The following is an 18,087-nucleotide window of genomic DNA, read 5'->3' on the forward strand; positions in this document are numbered from 1 at the left end:
AAAAACGAAAGTTAACATTTCAAATTACTATTCAATTTCTTCTTCAGTTTTGCTTAAAAACGAGAAGAATAAAATATCTTACTTCGCGAGTTTTGGCTTTATCGGAGGAGAGTTTAGAGACGATATCTTGAACGTCTCTAGACGAGACCATCGCCGGCGGCGATTATAGGATGCTTAGGTTCCTGCAGTGTGTGATACTGCTAAACAAAGAAATAAATGGCGGGAAAATTAAGTGAGAGTGAGGGTTTAGTAGCAGAAAAACAAGAAGAAAAGGGAAAAGGAAAGACATAAGTAACATTCAACATTTATTTTTATTTTTTAGTATTATTTAAAAAACGCTTACCCCCTTAAAAACCCCTCACCTTTTACCCCCAATTCGTTTGCACCCTCACATTGCAAAACCACCAAATATACCCAAATTACGACCTTTCACTTTCAATTGCACCCTCAAGCATTAAATTGATCTCTTTTCACTTGAAAAAATAGGTTTACTTTTATTTAAATAAAATATTAAGTCCTATTTTAAAATATATGCTAAAATTTAAAGTATTGAATTGAACATTTTTCAAGCGAAAAGAGGTCAACTTAATGCTTGAGAGTGCAATTGAAAGTGAAAGTTCGTAATTTGGGTATATTTGGTGGTTTTACAACGTGAGGGTGCAAACGAATTAGGGGTAAAAGGTGAGGGATTTTAAGGAGATAAGCTTTTAAAAAACTATTTAAATTTCATTATTTATTAGGAAAAATTGCATCAATGGTGTTCAGACTTTCAAACAAAATCTATTTTGGTACATAAACTTATTTTTTATTCATTTAAATATTCAAACGAGTTTATTTATGTCGAACGAGTCTTTCTTACCTACTATAGCAGGTTTTTCAAGTTGAAGTGAGAAAGTAGTTGAAATACCGTAAAAAAAAATTAAAAAAGCTATCATTGATTTTTAATATTTATTTTAGTCACTATTTTTATTTTATTTTTATATTTTTTATATTGTTTATTTGAAATTATTAATAATAAAAACTAAATTAAGGATAATAATATTTTTTGTTTTAGATAATTAAAATAAATGTAAATTGTATTAATGCATATATTAAATCAGTGATGTAAAAACATATCGGACCAACCTGTTAAACGCATTTCATAAAGTATTCTACCAGGTTTAACGACAACTACCCAATATTCAGGAGATCCTTTCCCTGAACCCAGAAGCCCCTTTGACATCTCTTCATCTGCAAAGAATTCTCGATGTGAAAACACAGAGACAAGGGGCTGAGCGGAATCATAATTAGTATATGATCTAATCCGATTATGGGTGAAAACTTAAATATCTGATTAGGACAAACATAAGTATTAAAGAATTTAGTAAATTTATATAAAATGAGAAATTTTATAAAAATACACACATTTGTATTTGTTTAAAATAGTGTCGACTTTATCTTTTAGTGGTGTTTTGTCACGACCCAATTTATTGAGCCGAGACCGGCGCTAGGGAACGGGAGTGGTAGCTCCGGAACCCGTAGCAAGCCTAAAACCACTATAAATTCTTCGCGAATTAAATATATTATTCTATATAAAATGTTTTCTGAAAATCCTTTTAGACATTTTCATTATACGTATCAACATATTTAAATTACTTTTCGAAAACCATTGCGACCCATTATTATAGACTAGGGTCTTACCGAGCGACACCTCTTGTCCAGCTCTACCCTGTCTCTAATCATAATCGTGACCAATTCCACTTTATGGCAATTGGTTAAAGAAATCAAACGGTTAAAATATGATCTTTATAAATAAATAATATATATATTTTATATCAAATAAGAGTTGCCCATATAAATAAACCGTTTGAATATAAATCTTATATCTTATACAGACATCTACCGACTACTGCAGCTCTACGAAGAAAACGTCCCTGACACACTCTTTCACCAATGTGGACTTCCGGAACAAGGAAAGGAAGTCCGTTCTTTAAAATGTTTTTACCTGAAAGAAAGACTGTGAGGGGTCAGTATATGGGAATATACTGAGTGAGTTTATACATTTACTAATAAGTATCCATATAAAACATAAAGCGTAAAACAACGCAATAACATTCAAACCTCGTGCAGCCAAGTAGAAGATCCGATTGAAACCTTAATCCTCAAATATACTAATAATCAATCGAATAACTCAATCATTAATATCAAATTGCGAGTCCAACTCACTGGTGGCCCAACCACTAGATACGGGGACTCCAGACTACACCGTAGCCGAGTGCTCACTCGTATCAAAATCATAAACCCAATCGTAAATTTCATAATCATCATCAGCTCCCAGATGAGTCACATCATAACTGGTGATCACACAGTCCTATTGTCGCCCAATAGGTAGCACGTTCCATCGGATCAATACTGATTTCAAATCAAGCATATGCAATTCATCAAAAGAATTCGCATCGCAATCATGCAAAACAAACATAAAATAATATAAAATATTTGCTGAAATAAATACTTTAAAAGCAAATCGTATAAACTCACTGTGACCGCTTATTCCAAAAATACTCTGGCGCTCAGAAACGTCTAAATTCCCGAGCTCCTGGTCCAGCGGCTTCTTGCCTCGCCGGATCTAAAACTATTTTAAAAAAATAATTGACTTACATCAAAACCCTATTCTAAGATTGACTCTAGACTCGAGACACGACACACTACTTTTATTAATCGTCGTGCTTCTCATGTATATTCTGATAAACGGTATCTAACTCGTTTACAGATCGAACATCATTTCTAAATCAATTCCCTTTTTAACCTTGTTAGGTTAACGTCTTAAATTAATCGATAATCTATTGATTTTTAAGTCTCGATACGCGAATATAAATGGAGTATCAAAACGGAATCACTGAGGTATCAAAGTCCGGGTGCACGTCCGTGCATTGGGGTGCACGATCGTGCACGTCCTGCTGGTGCACGTTCGTGCACCACACATAGGTGCACGATCGTGCACCTCGTGTGCACGATCGTGCACCCGGAATCGTTTTCCGGGCGTTCCGACGTGCTATTAGCGTAAAAACGCTCCAAACTCATCCAAAACGCTTATTCTATATTCAAAACACTATAATTCAATTCTAATATCGATTAAAACGATATAATCGTTTCGTGGCCTAAAACTTTGAATTGATATAACTGAAAATATATTCGTTTAAACGAGAAAACGTCAAGTTTACCGTGATTCACCTCTGGAATACGATCAATTCGAGCTATAGAACGTCGGAAACGGACGAGAAACGGAGATCGAGCGGCGGAACGGCGATGTTCATCGAAAGAAATGGAATGAAGCTGAGAAATGAATTTTGGTGTTCTGGATCATTCCTTTGAATGATCAGCTTCTTATATATATATGGTTAAATGTCACTTTTAATCCTTGAACTCTTTAACTTAAACCAATTCTCTATTAAACTTTCTATTTTAACTTAAGGATTAATTATTTACTTTAATTCAATTACGCATGTATTATTTATATCCAAATAAATAATATGACTCTAAAATTATTATTTTCCGTCAATAATCCCTAATTTCCATTCCCGAGGCTCAATTGGCTAATTTATACTTTAGCCCTTAAACTTTTCAAAATTTATAATTTAGTCCTAAACGCATCCGCGTCCAAATTTTAAAAGGTCTCCGATTGACCCGAAACTTTTATCACAAATATTATAAAATATTTCACGGACCTTGGCGAAATAATTCTTATCTCGGGATTTATAATTTATTTTATATTAATTTTCTAACCCTTTTCTTTTAATCCCGCTAATCCACGCAATAATTATTATTCTTTATTCCCGATATAATTAAATTAAATCCTTCTTAATTTAATTTATCGGAATTCACGACATGTGGCACGACTTAATTATTCTAAAATATTTGGGATATTACATGTTTGCTCTCTTTTTAATATAATATTGTATAATTAATAAGGGTCTCCATATCATTTCATCATTTAAGCAATAAATGTCTGCCTATAATTTGAGACAAAGAAATTTAAAATAGTGCTATCAATTTGGAACTGATGGAATATATCTTTACAAAAGTACATAACACTATAATTCACAGCAGTATAAAACAACAATTTACATATTATATGTTACTGTTCGCGTGGAAATAGTCTGTCACTCGAATCTTTGAATTTATAATGGGATCTATTTCGGTTTGATGTTTAATAGGTCAAGTCGATTAAATCTTGCAAAACAGGTCTTACAAACTTGTCATGATTCGCCGATCGGCTAAATGGCTCGATGAGCTGATCTTCTCCGATGTTTGCAAACCAGTCTTACAAACAAACATGTTCCGCGAGGTGAACGTATGTCGCGAGACAAACCTGTTCCGCGAGGGAACCTGGTGTGCAAACGTGTTCCGCAAACGGAACAAAAGTAATTAGTTAAACTAAATCTAACAGTTTCAATCCGGAGGTTAAGAAAACTAAGCGGGATTGATGTCCATCTACTCCTAAGTTAACCAACCGCGGAGATTGGGGATACAAAAGCCAGGACTTTAAAGTTGTATTTTTATTAATTGATTTATGTAGAGTTTATTAATTTGCAAAAAAAAATTACTTTGTAGAGACAAATCCCCTAATAATAGGAAAAGAAAACAACTAAGACTCAATGACTTAACTAAATTCTAACCTAATAAAACTGAAAGTCTTTAACTCAGCTAATAAAAGAGCAATAATAAAAAATGGCTATTATGGATCCACTCCTAATTCAGCCCGCTATGCTTCATTCTAATCAGCAGCCCACCATCTTAAAATCCATTTTATGTCAACAGTTATTAATCCAAAGATGACACGTTAGCATTGTATCAGCAATGCGTTAATTTTTCTGAAATTAGATAAATTAGAGTATTTTCGAAATTAATTTTATTATTAAATAATAAAATTAGAATAATAATGAGTAATTAAAAATAAATCAGTAGAAACGTGATTCACAAATTTTATTAAATGTTTTCCACGCGTCATCCCGTTGATACTTTAGACAAAAAGAAAACACACCTTCATTTTTATCTTCAATCTCACCTTACATATATAAACTATTCTTCCTTTTGTTACTTGATGCGTTGATCTTGGTCAACAGTCGAACCCAAAAAGCTTCCGATGAGGAAAGCAAGAAATAAAGAAGGGAAGACGATGATTTCTAAATCAAATACTGAGCAGAAAAACCAAAGTACAAAATGGGGCCACATGCTAATGCAAATGACACAGAACTCAACCACATTTTCTGCTTTTCTCACTCGAAACTTCAATTCTGATTGTCTCATCATATGCTCCCATTAACGCATTAATTTTATTTGAACCAGTTCTGTCATGTACCAATATATTTAATACTATTCCCGTCCTATTGTATTTATCAATTCCTTTTATTTTCATACATATTTAAAAGTAGTCCATATTTTCCACTATTTCCATTTATAGTTTTATTTTTTTTGAAATTTTCAGTTTTAACATATTTTCAATTTTTTTTAATTGGAATAAAACAATCCAAAATAGACCTTTTATATTGTTCTTATCATAAAAATTCCAAACATTAAACATTCTGAAGGGTATATTTAAACCTCTTTTCACTATAATTTAGATAGATAACTATTATTAAAATTGAATAGTGGAAAATAGGTCAAAATTGAAGGTTTTAAAAAATAAGACTATAATCAGTGAAGAAAGTGGAATATTTTTGAATGATTAAGCCAATTAAGTAACATTAGATATTATAGGTATATTTTTGTTGTGCCCTTTAATTTTATCATGGGAATATGATATGACAAATGCATCATTAATTTTTAAACACACTCATTAATATTAAGGATAAAAAAAAAGAATACGTGTTTATGACTAAGGAGGCATTTTCTTGTGACATTAAAAAGTGTAAAGAGTGACAAATAAAACGAGACAGAGTATTATTAAATTGAATATTAAATTAATTTTTTATTCTTTATGATGGACATTGGATTTTTAAGTCTGGACCCCAATATTTAGACTTCTAATGATCAGGCTCGACTAAAAGATGGAATTCCTAACAGTTTGCCCTTCGATGTCGAATTCTTAAGGATCCGTCCTTCATACTCTAAAAGATCAGCTTATTCGAATAACCTTTACACTGCATGGATCAAGATTTCATGTTCTAATAGAACTCATGTCCTAATTATAAATATTCTTTGATTATCTCAAAATACAAAATAAAATCCTCCAAGGACTCAGATTTTCTAAAAAGTAACTCTACTAGATTTTTCTATTCGATTGTTTATTGTTACACAAATCTCTCAAGCTATTGTCTTTTATCATATACCGACTTTCATCAGAGTGCTCATCAACCATCCGATTAACTAGTCTGACTATTATTTTGCTGGTTTGGCATGAGAAGCTCAGCTCCATCAATTTGTTAAACTAAATTTTAGGAGTATTATATATTAGCAACACTTATAAATAAATATTTAATTTATGAGAATACTAAATATTAATATGATTAATATTAATGTTACCTAACAAACTGATCCACACAAAAATATTTTCAACAGAAAATGTAGTTACTCTTATAGCATAAATAACCTTGCTTAACCTAAGAAAAAGCATTACCATATCTCCCTCGATATAATTAATAAACCCCTACATCTTTAAAATGTCTTATATAAAAGACACCAAATTAGGAAAGGAAGAAATGAAAAGATAAAAACAAGATAAGAAACATAAAATCAAATAACATACACTAATGGCAGTCATTTTTGGACTCTTTAAACTTCTCATTTCACACAGTAGTGACCCAGTCTTCCTTCAGATGCTAGCTGCTGCTTTAACGCGTCAATATAGTTCTATAATGACCACCTTATAATAGAAAGGAACACAAAAAAAAACTTCCCATTATAATTACACCAAAGGATTGGTTGCTGAGGATCCATAGCCGTTGATCATGCCACTCCATGATGATCCTAAGTACCCAAATGTTTCTTTACCAGTACCATCATGAGAACATCCTTGAGTTTGATCTTGCCATTCGAGAGATAAGAGCTTCGGGTTAGGTTTAACATCAAGTGTGGTTTGGTCATGATGATGATCATATGGTAGCATAAACCTTTGGTAAGTTTCCATGAAACCATTTCCATTATTATTTCCATCAATGGACATTCCAAATGGAGAGCAGTTAAGACCATGATAATTTGGTCCTAATCCATGATGATGACTGATCTGATTATCACCGAGCCCATGATGAGTCATGTCCACGTCACTATTCCCCATAAAATCATAACTCCTGGAGTTCGACGATGATGATCCAACGTTAACTAGTTCACCAATGTTATACTTACTGTCCAAGAAAGTGGGATTTGAAAGTGTACCTTGAGTGTTAAGCAAGTTACCAAGGTGTGAAAATTGTAGGTTATGATGATCAGGAAATGAAAGGTGAAGATCAGTAGGGTTCATATTATGATGATGAGAAGACGATGAAGAACCAATAATATTGTGGTTAATAGGTTGATTATGGTTAAGATTATCATTAGATTTTTTAGCAACTTTTTTGTTCTTTCGACAGCCACCACCTACAGGAATGTTCCTTAAAGTTCCGCCTTTAGTCCAGTACCTTCTGCAAGTTTTGCAGAAGTACCTCGGCTGAGAGAGACTGTAGTTGTTGTAGTAGCAAAACTTGGTGTGTGTTGAGTCACACCTCGGACACTTAAGAGCTTGGTCTTGCGGTGGCCGGAGTCTTCTCTCTATTAATGGCCTTGAGCATGTGAGCATATCTTCTGATGGTGAAGAACAATCCATTCCAGTCTCCTCGTGAATCGTTCCCTGACACAAAGGAACAAGAACATAATGTCAGCATAGAGTTCAATAATGCATGGGTTTTAGAGAAAAAGAAGATAATTATATAAAAATTGTTTGTCGTTTTTGAAGATATCAATAATGCAAATCATGAAAAACATTCTTTGCTCGTTCTTTCACACATCCGTTACCTAAACTGCCTCAATTATTGAAATGCTAAATTTTCCAGACGCATAAAGACAAGGACAAGAAGCTTTCAAAAATGTATTATGAAACTAAAAGATATGTAATCATCAACCACATCATAGTTCATGCCATATTTCTGCATAAAAAAATTAAACAAGAAGATTTTGTTCATTTTCATCTCCATGGCCCGGATACGATACAAAAAAAGACACTTTGAACATTGATACGTTTGCTTTTTATGTTAAAAATGAAGTTTCGTATTTAAAACGTCGAATTTTCGAGACATTTGGGATTCCAAAAACGTTAGATTAAATCAAAAATTTGTGTTAATAATTTTCATGGACTCTCAGTTTAATCACATATAAAAGAATTAGAACAGTACTCAAGAACACAGAACCAAGAGCATATCAATGAATGTCACTCCAAGCTTTTAGACATAGAAATATTCATTCAGCAACTATAAAGACGACACCAATACTTAAAAAAGATGAAGATTATATAATTATGAACAAAGCATACCTGAAGCCAATCAGAATCCAAGCAAACTTGAAGTGAAGTAAGACCCATTGAAACCAAAACTGAGCTACAGAAGAAGAAATAAAACACAACACAACACAGAAACACAAAGCAAGAGCTGTTTTTAGGGTAAATAAGTTCACTAATTAGCCATGCAAGACAAGAATTGAAGATAAATAGAGAGAGAGAGAAGTGAGAGATGAATAATGAGAGAATGAGTTTGTCATGTAGGAAAATGGAGTGAAGTGGGCTGTGAATAAGAAGGCATGAAAAAGGTCAGTTCTGCTACTTCTACTTCTACTACAGTATTCTTACTGTCTCAGAGGGGTCGGTCTGCCTCTAGCTACGATCCACAAACAGTCGGTGGGCTTAAAACATAAGTGGGCCCCTATTTGTCTCTCTAGTGTTGTGACAACGGGCCCACTGACCACCTTAGCTTAGACTTCTACCTGATAAAAAGAATCAACGGTGGAGAGGTGACGATGGGGGTTATGTTGGGGGATTACAACCGTTGGATGTGTGAGAAATGGGAGTTACGACGTCAGAGATCGCGGCTTAGTCGTCACTCTAGTGAGAGGGACAGATTGAAACGACGGGGTTTTCGATAAAGAAAGCATATCGAAAGAGCACTCCACTTGCGGGGCCTTTCGATTGGGACCCACTCGCTCTCTCTTCTTACAAGCAAAGGATCGATTCCTTCTCCTCTCTCCCATTCGCCGCTCACGTGCTTTTCTTTACTTTGGCTCGTACCTATCACCGATTTTCATTTTTTCTGTAAATAAAAATTGCTCTAAAATCATTTATCATGCCACGTTTATAACAGTTCTATCTTACTATGTGCCAAGTGTTAGTTAATCGACATATTTTGATCACAATGGAATAAAACTCTCTTTTAACACCCTTTCATTTTATAATCATAAATCATTAATTTTTACATCAAAGAAAAATATAGTTTTTCAATTGTTTAAAAAATAAATTAGCATCAATTAATATGAAGCCATAAAATTTTAACATGTGATTTGGTAGTATTTATATAAACAAATAACTATATTATTCGTATTTGCGTTCAACTTGTCGTCATATTGCGTAAATAAAAAATAAATGAAATTGCAATTTAAGGGCATAAATTTTGATCCAATACAATTAATGTTTTTTTCTTATTATAATTTTTTTTTTAAAATAAGATGGAAGGAAAAATGTAAAATACTTTGATATATACATTTTCGTTGCATTTTGTATAAAGCTTTTGCATATAATTTCAATTTAATATTAATTTATATTTTAAATGTGTACAGAATTATTTCAATTTGTTTTTTTACCTAATATTCACTTTATTTTTAATTTATTGGATAGCTATGTGTATATAATGTATTTTTTTTTATCACTGGGAGGAAGAGCTTGTGTGAGTAATCGAACTCACAATCTAATAAATTACTATCTAACGCTTTTACTATTTGATTTATAAAATATATTATACTTTTTTTATAATTGGAAAGAGAGAGTGTTTGTGAGAAAATTTGGACTCACGACCTAACAGTTTGTTGTACATCGCTTATACTATTCGAAAAATATATTGTTCATTGGTAAATATTTGATACTTAATCAATACATTTTATATATTTACTACTATTCATATTAGATATTACATTCTATTATACATAGTAATATACTATATCTTCTATAAGAGTTTGTTTACCAAAATAAATTTTTTATGTATCTTTGTCATATAAATTCTACTAGATGAAAGAACTTCACTCGTATAAGAATTTCTTACCAATACTTTAAACTAATCAATAGACATATCCATAAAGAAAATCAATACACATAAGTAAATTATACATTTAAATAACCTCCTTCCTGGCTAATATTAGTTGTCCCGCCCAATCTAAACATTCTAATCAACATCGTGATACTCTGGAACATAAATAGCTTAAAAGCATGACCATCGATTATCATTCTTTTTTTTTTCTTTTGGATGGAGATGATCGTTCCTAACTTTAAGAAGGCAATCAGAATCATAGCTACATCATCAGAATATTGCACAAAGTTTATTTAAATATATTCCAATGAGAAAATTTCCCGGTCATAGTTTTCAGATTCAAAATGTCAAGAGCCAAAACTAAAATCTGAGTTGTCATTTCTAGGATCGTAAACATAGCGACGCGCTCATGAGCGAGTTGGAGTTCGAGTTGATAAAAGCTCGAACCAAGCTCATTCGTTAATCTAAATGAAAGAAATTTTAATTTTGAGTATATTCATCTATTAATTTTTTGAGAGCAAAAATTATGCTCATCTATTTATATTAATTAAGTTTGATCTTAGTGATATTCGGTTCATTTACGTTCACGAATGGCTAATATATTAAATTGCAAGCAAGCCCAATAATGGTATCCCGAACGAACTTGTCTATAGAATTGATTACGAGCTCGTGAGCTGGTTTGAATATGAGCTCGATTAAAACTCGCGAATTGACTTGTGTGTAGATAAAATTACATAATTTTGATTAAAACTGTATAATTTTCAATTGATTAAACTGTTGTAAAAATTGTTTTAACTTGTCTTATTCTTATTTTGGCTTTTTGTGTTATTTCAAAACTACACAAATCCCACATGGGAAGTGTAGAGCCTTTCTTTTGTGTTTATAATGGTTAAGGCATTATAGGCTAATAATTGTGTTGAAGGGGAAGCAATGGGCTCGCGCCCCCCCCCCCCCCCCCCCCCTCTTCGGAGTAGGCTTGTGGGTTGGGGTTCGGGATGAAAGTTAAGTGGGCTTGTCCGAGGCTTGACTAAACTTTTTGCAACCCGGTTTTATTATTTATTTAATAATAATAAAAGCCTTATATGAGAAGGGCCTATTTTAGCATATGTAAAATTATTTTGGTTGAAGCCTAAAAATCCGGAACAAACTTTGACTGAGTTTTATTATCTGAGTTTAATTAAAACGTTTTCATTTAATTAACCACGTTTTGATTAAGGAACCTCCACTAACATTTTCGGTTTTATTTAACTTAACCTCTTTTATGTCTACATTCATTTTACTTGCTAATTACAAATTTAAAATACAAATCAGATCATGGCTGGATTAGTGGGATACGAAAATCGTATCAAATATTTTGTTCACTGCTACTTCTGTTCCAACTTCATATAAGTTGAAGAACTCGATGTATCCTGGGGTATAAGCTTAACGGCGAAATATACTTTTAGGCCAGTGAAAAATTCTCACGCCTCGAGCTACTGTTTCTTTGTTAATTCGCTGTTTTAGCTAACAATCTAAAAGTATATTTAACTATGTCAACTACTGAGGGTGCTGATGGTGACAAAAACGATGCTCCACCTACTGTGGCTGTTGCCGCAGGCGTTGCTACGCCGTCTATGCTAACTGCTGTTCCTTATGCGAAGCCGTTCCCAGACATCTCAAAGATTCAAGTCTTTGATGGTGAAAACTTCAGGCGCTGGCAGGAACGAATCTTTACTGTTCTTGATATGCACGGTGTGGCTTCTGCCCTTACTGATCCGAAGCCTCTTCCAGCTGCTGTCAAGGAATCCGAAACATGGCTTTATGCCAATAAGGTTTGCCGACACACAATAATTAGTACTTTATCTAATGAACTTTTTGACGTTTATTGTGCGTACAAGGAAGCAAAACAGATATGGGATTCGATGATCAGTAAGTACACTGCCGAGGATGCTGGAAAACAGAAGTTCGTGATTGGTAAATTTTACAAATGGGAGATGGCTGAGGACAAGGACATGATCGCTCAGATTAACGAGTACCACAAACTGCTCGAAGATCTTAAGGGCGAATCAATCACACTGCCGGAGGAATTTGTTGCTGGAATCCTGATTGAGAAACTGCCTCAATCATGGAATGACTACAAACAGAATCTTAAACACAAACATAAACAATTGACATTGCAGGAACTGATCACACACATAATAATTGAGGAAACGAACCGAAAGGAAATCAAGGCTGCCCGAAATAAGGCGCTGAATGCAAGGGCGAATATGGTGCAAAGCAAGGGGAACTTCAAGAGGTATGATCAAAAACCCCCTGTAGTTGTTAATACTGATTACAAACCCAAGATAGCTAACTCCACTGCTTTCAAGAGAAAGAGTACTTGTTTTGTGTGTGGAAAACCAGGTCACTTTGCAGCTCAATGCAGAAAGAGACTCAGAAATGGCAATCCTCCTAAGCCAAATGCGAATTTGGTCGAAGGAGATGATATTATTGCTGCTGTCATTTCTGAAGTGAACCTGGTTGCTGATGCGAGAAACTGGGTGGTAGACTCTGGTGCTACCAGACATATCTGTGCAAGCAGAGATGCTTTTACCTCCTACACACCAGTAGGGGATGGAGAAGAATGTGTGTTCCTTGGTGATTCCCGAACAGCTCCTGTTCTTGGAAAAGGAAAGGTTCTTCTCAAGCTCACATCAGGAAAGACACTGGCTCTGAATGAAGTACTTCATGTACCAAATATTAGGGCTAATTTGTTGTCTGTTGCACTAATGGGTAAGGGTGGAGTTAAGGTGTCATTTGAATCAGATCAGATTGTAATGACAAAAAATAATGTCTTTATAGGCAGGGGTTATTGTAATCAGGGTCTGTTTGTATTGAATGTTGCTGAAATAATGAAAAATGCATCCACTTCTGCTTACTTGATTGACTCTATTGATTTATGGCATGCTAGATTAGGACATGTGAATGCTAGCTATATTAAGAAAATGCAAACACTTGGTATAATAACTGGACTAAATAAAACGAACATAGATAAATGTCAAATATGTGCTGAAACTAAATCGACTAAGAAAACGTGCCATTTTGTAGTTAGAGAATCTGAATTACTTAGTTTAATTCATACAGATTTAGGAGACCTAAAACAAACCATGACTAGAGGTGGTAAAAAATATTATGTGACATTTATAGATGATTGTTCTAGATATGCTAGAGTTTATTTATTAAGAAATAAAGATGAAGCATTTGATATGTTCTTAATTTATAAGGCTGAAGTAGAAAACCAACTTAATAGAAAGATTAAAAGAATTAGATCAGATAGAGGTGGCGAATATATAGCATTTAATGAATATTGTGAAAAAGAAGGAATAATACATGAAATAACTCCTCCATATTCACCTGAATCTAATGGCGTAGCAGAAAGAAAAAATAGAACCTTAAAAGAAATGATGAATGCACTTCTAGTTAGTTCTTCTGCTAGTGATAACTTATGGGGTGAAGCTATATTGTCTGCCTGTCATTTACAGAATAGAATACCTTATAAGAAAACTGGAAAAACACCTTATGAATTATGGAAAGGTTATAGACCTAACCTGAAATATTTAAAAGTGTGGGGGTGTCTAGCTAAAGTAATGTTACCTGACCCTAAGAAAAGGAAAATAGGTTCTAAAACCTCTGATTGCTTGTTTATTGGATATGCTGAACATAGTGCTGCTTATAGGTTCCTTGTATTGAAAAGTGATGTACTTGATTGCAATACAATTGTTGAAACTAAAAATGCTGAATTTTTTGAGAATGTGTATCCACTAAAAACTGAGTCAATTTCTCATATGCCCACTGTTAATGAAAATGAAACTGAAAATATAACAGTGAACTCTACTGAGGAGTTGAGACGGAGCAAAAGACAAAGAATTGAAAATTCTTTTGGAAATGATTTTTATACGTATTTGGTTGATGACGAACCTTTAAATTTTAATGAAGCTGTTTCTTCTTCTGAGTCTGTTTTCTGGAAAGAAGCTATTAAAACTGAAATTGATTCAATTAATCAAAATAATACTTGGGTTTTAGTTGAATTGCCTCCTGGCGCAAAACCCATTGGCTGTAAATGGATTTTCAAAAGAAAAATGAATCCTGATGGTTCAATTGAAAAATATAAGGCTAGATTGGTTGCAAAAGGATTTTCTCAAAAACCAAATATTGATTATTTTGACACTTTTGCCCCTGTAACTAGAATTGCTTCAATTAGAGTTTTAATTGCCTTAGCTTCGATTCATAAACTTTTTATTCATCAAATGGATGTTAAAACTGCATTTTTAAATGGTGAACTAGAAGAAGAAATTTATATGACTCAACCCGAGGGTTGTGTTGTTTCAAAACAAAAGAACAAAGTTTGTAAACTATTGAAATCATTATATGGTTTGAAACAAGCTCCTAAACAATGGCATGAGAAATTTGACCAAGTTTTGATTAGTGATGGGTTTTCCTCTACTGATGTTGATAAATGTGTTTATACTAAAGTGATTGAAAGTGAGTCTGTCATCATTTGTTTGTATGTGGATGATATGCTTATCTTTGGTACATGCCTTGGTATAATACATGAGACAAAGTCGTTTCTTGCTTCTCAATTTGATATGAAAGATATGGGTGAAGCAAATGTGATTTTGGGTGTTAAAATCATAAGGAGTGGTGATAGTATTATACTATCACAAGAACATTATGTTGAGAAACTTCTTAAGAAGTTTGGACATTTTGATGTCACACCTGTGAGTACTCCTTATGATGCTAACACTCAATTAATGAAAAATAGAGGAGATCCTGTAGCTCAAACTGAGTACGCTCAGGTTATTGGGAGTCTGATGCATCTAATGAATTTCTCTCGACCTGACATAGCTTATGCTGTGTGCAGATTGAGTAGATATACTCATAATCCCAACCGTGATCATTGGAATGGCATTGTCAGACTAATGAAATATTTGAGAGGAACCATGAATTATGGTATCCTATACAGTGGATTTCCCGCTGTACTAGAAGGGTACAGTGATGCTAACTGGATCTCTGATTCAGATGAGACAAAATCCACTAGTGGTTATGTGTTTACACTTGGAGGAGGTGCGATTGCTTGGAGATCATCTATGCAAACGTTAATTGCCAAATCTACTATGGAGTCCGAGTTTATAGCTCTGGAATTAGCTGGCAATGAGGCTGAGTGGTTGAAAAACTTCTTAGTCAGTATTCCTCTGGGAATAAAACCAACTCCTTCAGTGTCTATGCATTGTGATTGCCAAGCGGCAATAGCCATTGCTAAGAATAAAGCTTACAATGGAAAGAATAGACATTTACGTCTAAGACATGATGTGGTAAAGCAATTGCAAAAGGATGGAATTATGTCCATTGACTATGTGAAGTCAGAGCTGAATTTGGCCGATCCTCTGACTAAACCTTTGGGAAGGAAAATGATCCTTGAAACATCGAGGGGAATGGGACTTGTGCCAATTTGAGTATTAACCGTGATGGTAACCCGACCTCTGTGATTGGAGATCCCATGAATTTGGTTCATACGGGTAATAACAAGTCATGTGTTAGTCCTGCTAGTACTAAATTTTGATTTAGTTCATTCCTATGGTGTGTGTTGTACTAGAAGCAACTATTGTGAGGTTGAGTTTGTAACTCTTAATGATTTCATAGTCCTTAAGGATAGTTTATATTTAGTTGCTATATAAACTTGATGAAATCACCTATATGAGTGTGGAGTGGGGCCGCTCCTATATGACTCGTGGCTAAGTCGTTAGAGCACTCATGAATATCCAGGCACGCGCACGGCCTAAATAGCGCAAAACCGCGTTGAGTAGCAGTTTGTGGAAAGTATGATGTGATGGTTGAGAATTATAGCTTACAAATGGAATTCTTGGTTCATAGAAGTTTAAAACTTCACCAAGCTTACCGTGAGTTATACCTCTTCTATTCAGGTTTTGGTTCATAGTCCAAAAGACACCGAAACTGAGGCATTTATATTTATTAGAGAAACTAATCCAGCTAGTATTTTTATGTTTTGAAATAAGTGGGGGATTGTTGTAAAAATTGTTTTAACTTGTCTTATTCTTATTTTGGCTTTTTGTGTTATTTCAAAACTACACAAATCCCACATGGGAAGTGTAGAGCCTTTCTTTTGTGTTTATAATGGTTAAGGCATTATAGGCTAATAATTGTGTTGAAGGGGAAGCAATGGGCTCGCGCCCCCCCCCCCCCCCTCTTCGGAGTAGGCTTGTGGGTTGGGGTTCGGGATGAAAGTCAAGTGGGCTTGACTAAACTTTTTGCAACCCAGTTTTATTATTTATTTAATAATAATAAAAGCCTTATATGAGAAGGGCCTATTTTAGCATATGTAAAATTATTTTGGTTGAAGCCTAAAAATCCGGAACAAACTTTGACTGAGTTTTATTATCTGAGTTTAATTAAAACGTTTTCATTTAATTAACCACGTTTTGATTAAAGAACCTCCACTAACATTTTCGGTTTTATTTAACTTAACCTCTTTTATGTCTACATTCATTTTACTTGCTAATTACAAATTTAAAATACAAATCAGATCATGGCTGGATTAGTGGGATACGAAAATCGTATCAAATATTTTGTTCACTGCTACTTCTGTTCCAACTTCATATAAGTTGAAGAACTCGATGTATCCTGGGGTATAAGCTTAACGGCGAAATATACTTTTAGGCCAGTGAAAAATTCTCACGCCTCGAGCTACTGTTTCTTTGTTAATTCGCTGTTTTAGCTAACATAAACTAGTTTGGTTGGTGTCTGAAGCTGTTAAATAAGTTTGATTCATATTCGTTCATTTAAGTGTTAAAAGATCCAAGTTCGAGCTTATCTCATTAGGCATTTAAAAATGTATGGGCTCGTTTCACACGTAATTAAATGAATGAATTTGATTTCGACTTGTTTAACATTTAAACGAACGAATATGGGTCAAACTATGTCGTCAAATAACCACAATAACTCAAGTTGTTGTGCGAGACTTTGACAATAGTTATACCTTAACAAACTTGGGCAGAACATAAAATCATAAAATTTGAATTAATCGACATCGAGTTTAGTCTCCAATTTGCAGTCAAACCGGTCGGTCCGATCTGGTTTTTAATAAAACACTTGTATATAGCTGAAAGAAAGCGTGAGGAATACACTCCAAAACGGGACATGGCCCATAGCAGCAAACAGTAGAGTGAGGTGAATAAAGTGAGCTGTGTTGCGCCCACGTTTCACGCTACAAAAACACTTCCATACTTGCAAGGACACTATTTCTACACCATTAAAGCAACCAAATTCCTATGCATTAGTAATCATTATTTCTTTCTTTTTAGGTACAGAATCAATCTATCATCACTTCAATCATTACCTTATTTAAACCATTATTCTCTCATCATGCATGCAAAACTAGGTTTTCACCTCTCATCATTCTACTTTGATTACCCTAATTTTGTTGATGGGGTTTAACTTAGCTCTGGCCAATTATTTTTGTGTAAAACTTATTGTCAAATTAAATTTGCAATTTTTTATGTAATATAAAGTACATTAAGAATATGGTACATTAATTTTTCACATTTCCTGTTGGTGTTTGTGTTGAAGCAATAGTAATTATGTGAATGCAACTATAGCTAGATTGCTTTTGAAACTAAATAAGCAAGAGGAATATAGTCTATTTTGTCAACCTATATATGGTGTGCATACACATATTTACAAATCTAGTGGACCTATTTAAGGAATTATGTCCAAATAATTTCCAGTAGATGCAAATTTATTTCCCCTGAGAATGACAAAATGAATGCATTTTTTTCCAGTGTTAAGGGCCTACCGCAAACCTAGAAGATATTTTACT

At 33.8% G+C, this 18,087-nt stretch overlaps 2 protein-coding genes across 4 annotated transcripts in view; both read right to left on the reverse strand.

The window, feature by feature from the left end:
* Positions 1-297, reverse strand: part of LOC126671903 (serine/threonine-protein kinase ATM) — a 39,766-nt gene extending 39,469 nt beyond the window's left edge. For all 3 annotated transcript variants that reach the window (XR_008790347.1, XM_050365725.1, XM_050365724.1), the window contains exon 1: positions 83-297. Coding sequence is in view for 2 of the 3 variants with exons in the window: in XM_050365725.1 (XP_050221682.1) it covers positions 83-151 (69 nt within the window). In the remaining variant the exon portion in view is untranslated. The remainder of the gene's footprint in view (positions 1-82) is intronic.
* A 6,276-nt stretch (positions 298-6,573) lies between these two features.
* LOC126671905 (dof zinc finger protein DOF5.6) lies at positions 6,574-8,784 on the reverse strand. The gene is made up of 2 exons (XM_050365728.2): positions 8,480-8,784; positions 6,574-7,801 (listed from the first exon to the last, which is right to left on the reverse strand). Exons 1-2 carry the CDS (start codon positions 8,525-8,527, stop codon positions 6,884-6,886), a joined length of 966 nt encoding a protein of 321 aa, XP_050221685.1. The 5' UTR covers positions 8,528-8,784; the 3' UTR covers positions 6,574-6,883.
* Positions 8,785-18,087: the final 9,303 nt, after the last annotated feature.

This window comes from Mercurialis annua, linkage group LG3 (genome assembly GCF_937616625.2).
Source record: "Mercurialis annua linkage group LG3, ddMerAnnu1.2, whole genome shotgun sequence".
Classification (NCBI taxonomy): domain Eukaryota; kingdom Viridiplantae; phylum Streptophyta; class Magnoliopsida; order Malpighiales; family Euphorbiaceae; genus Mercurialis; species Mercurialis annua.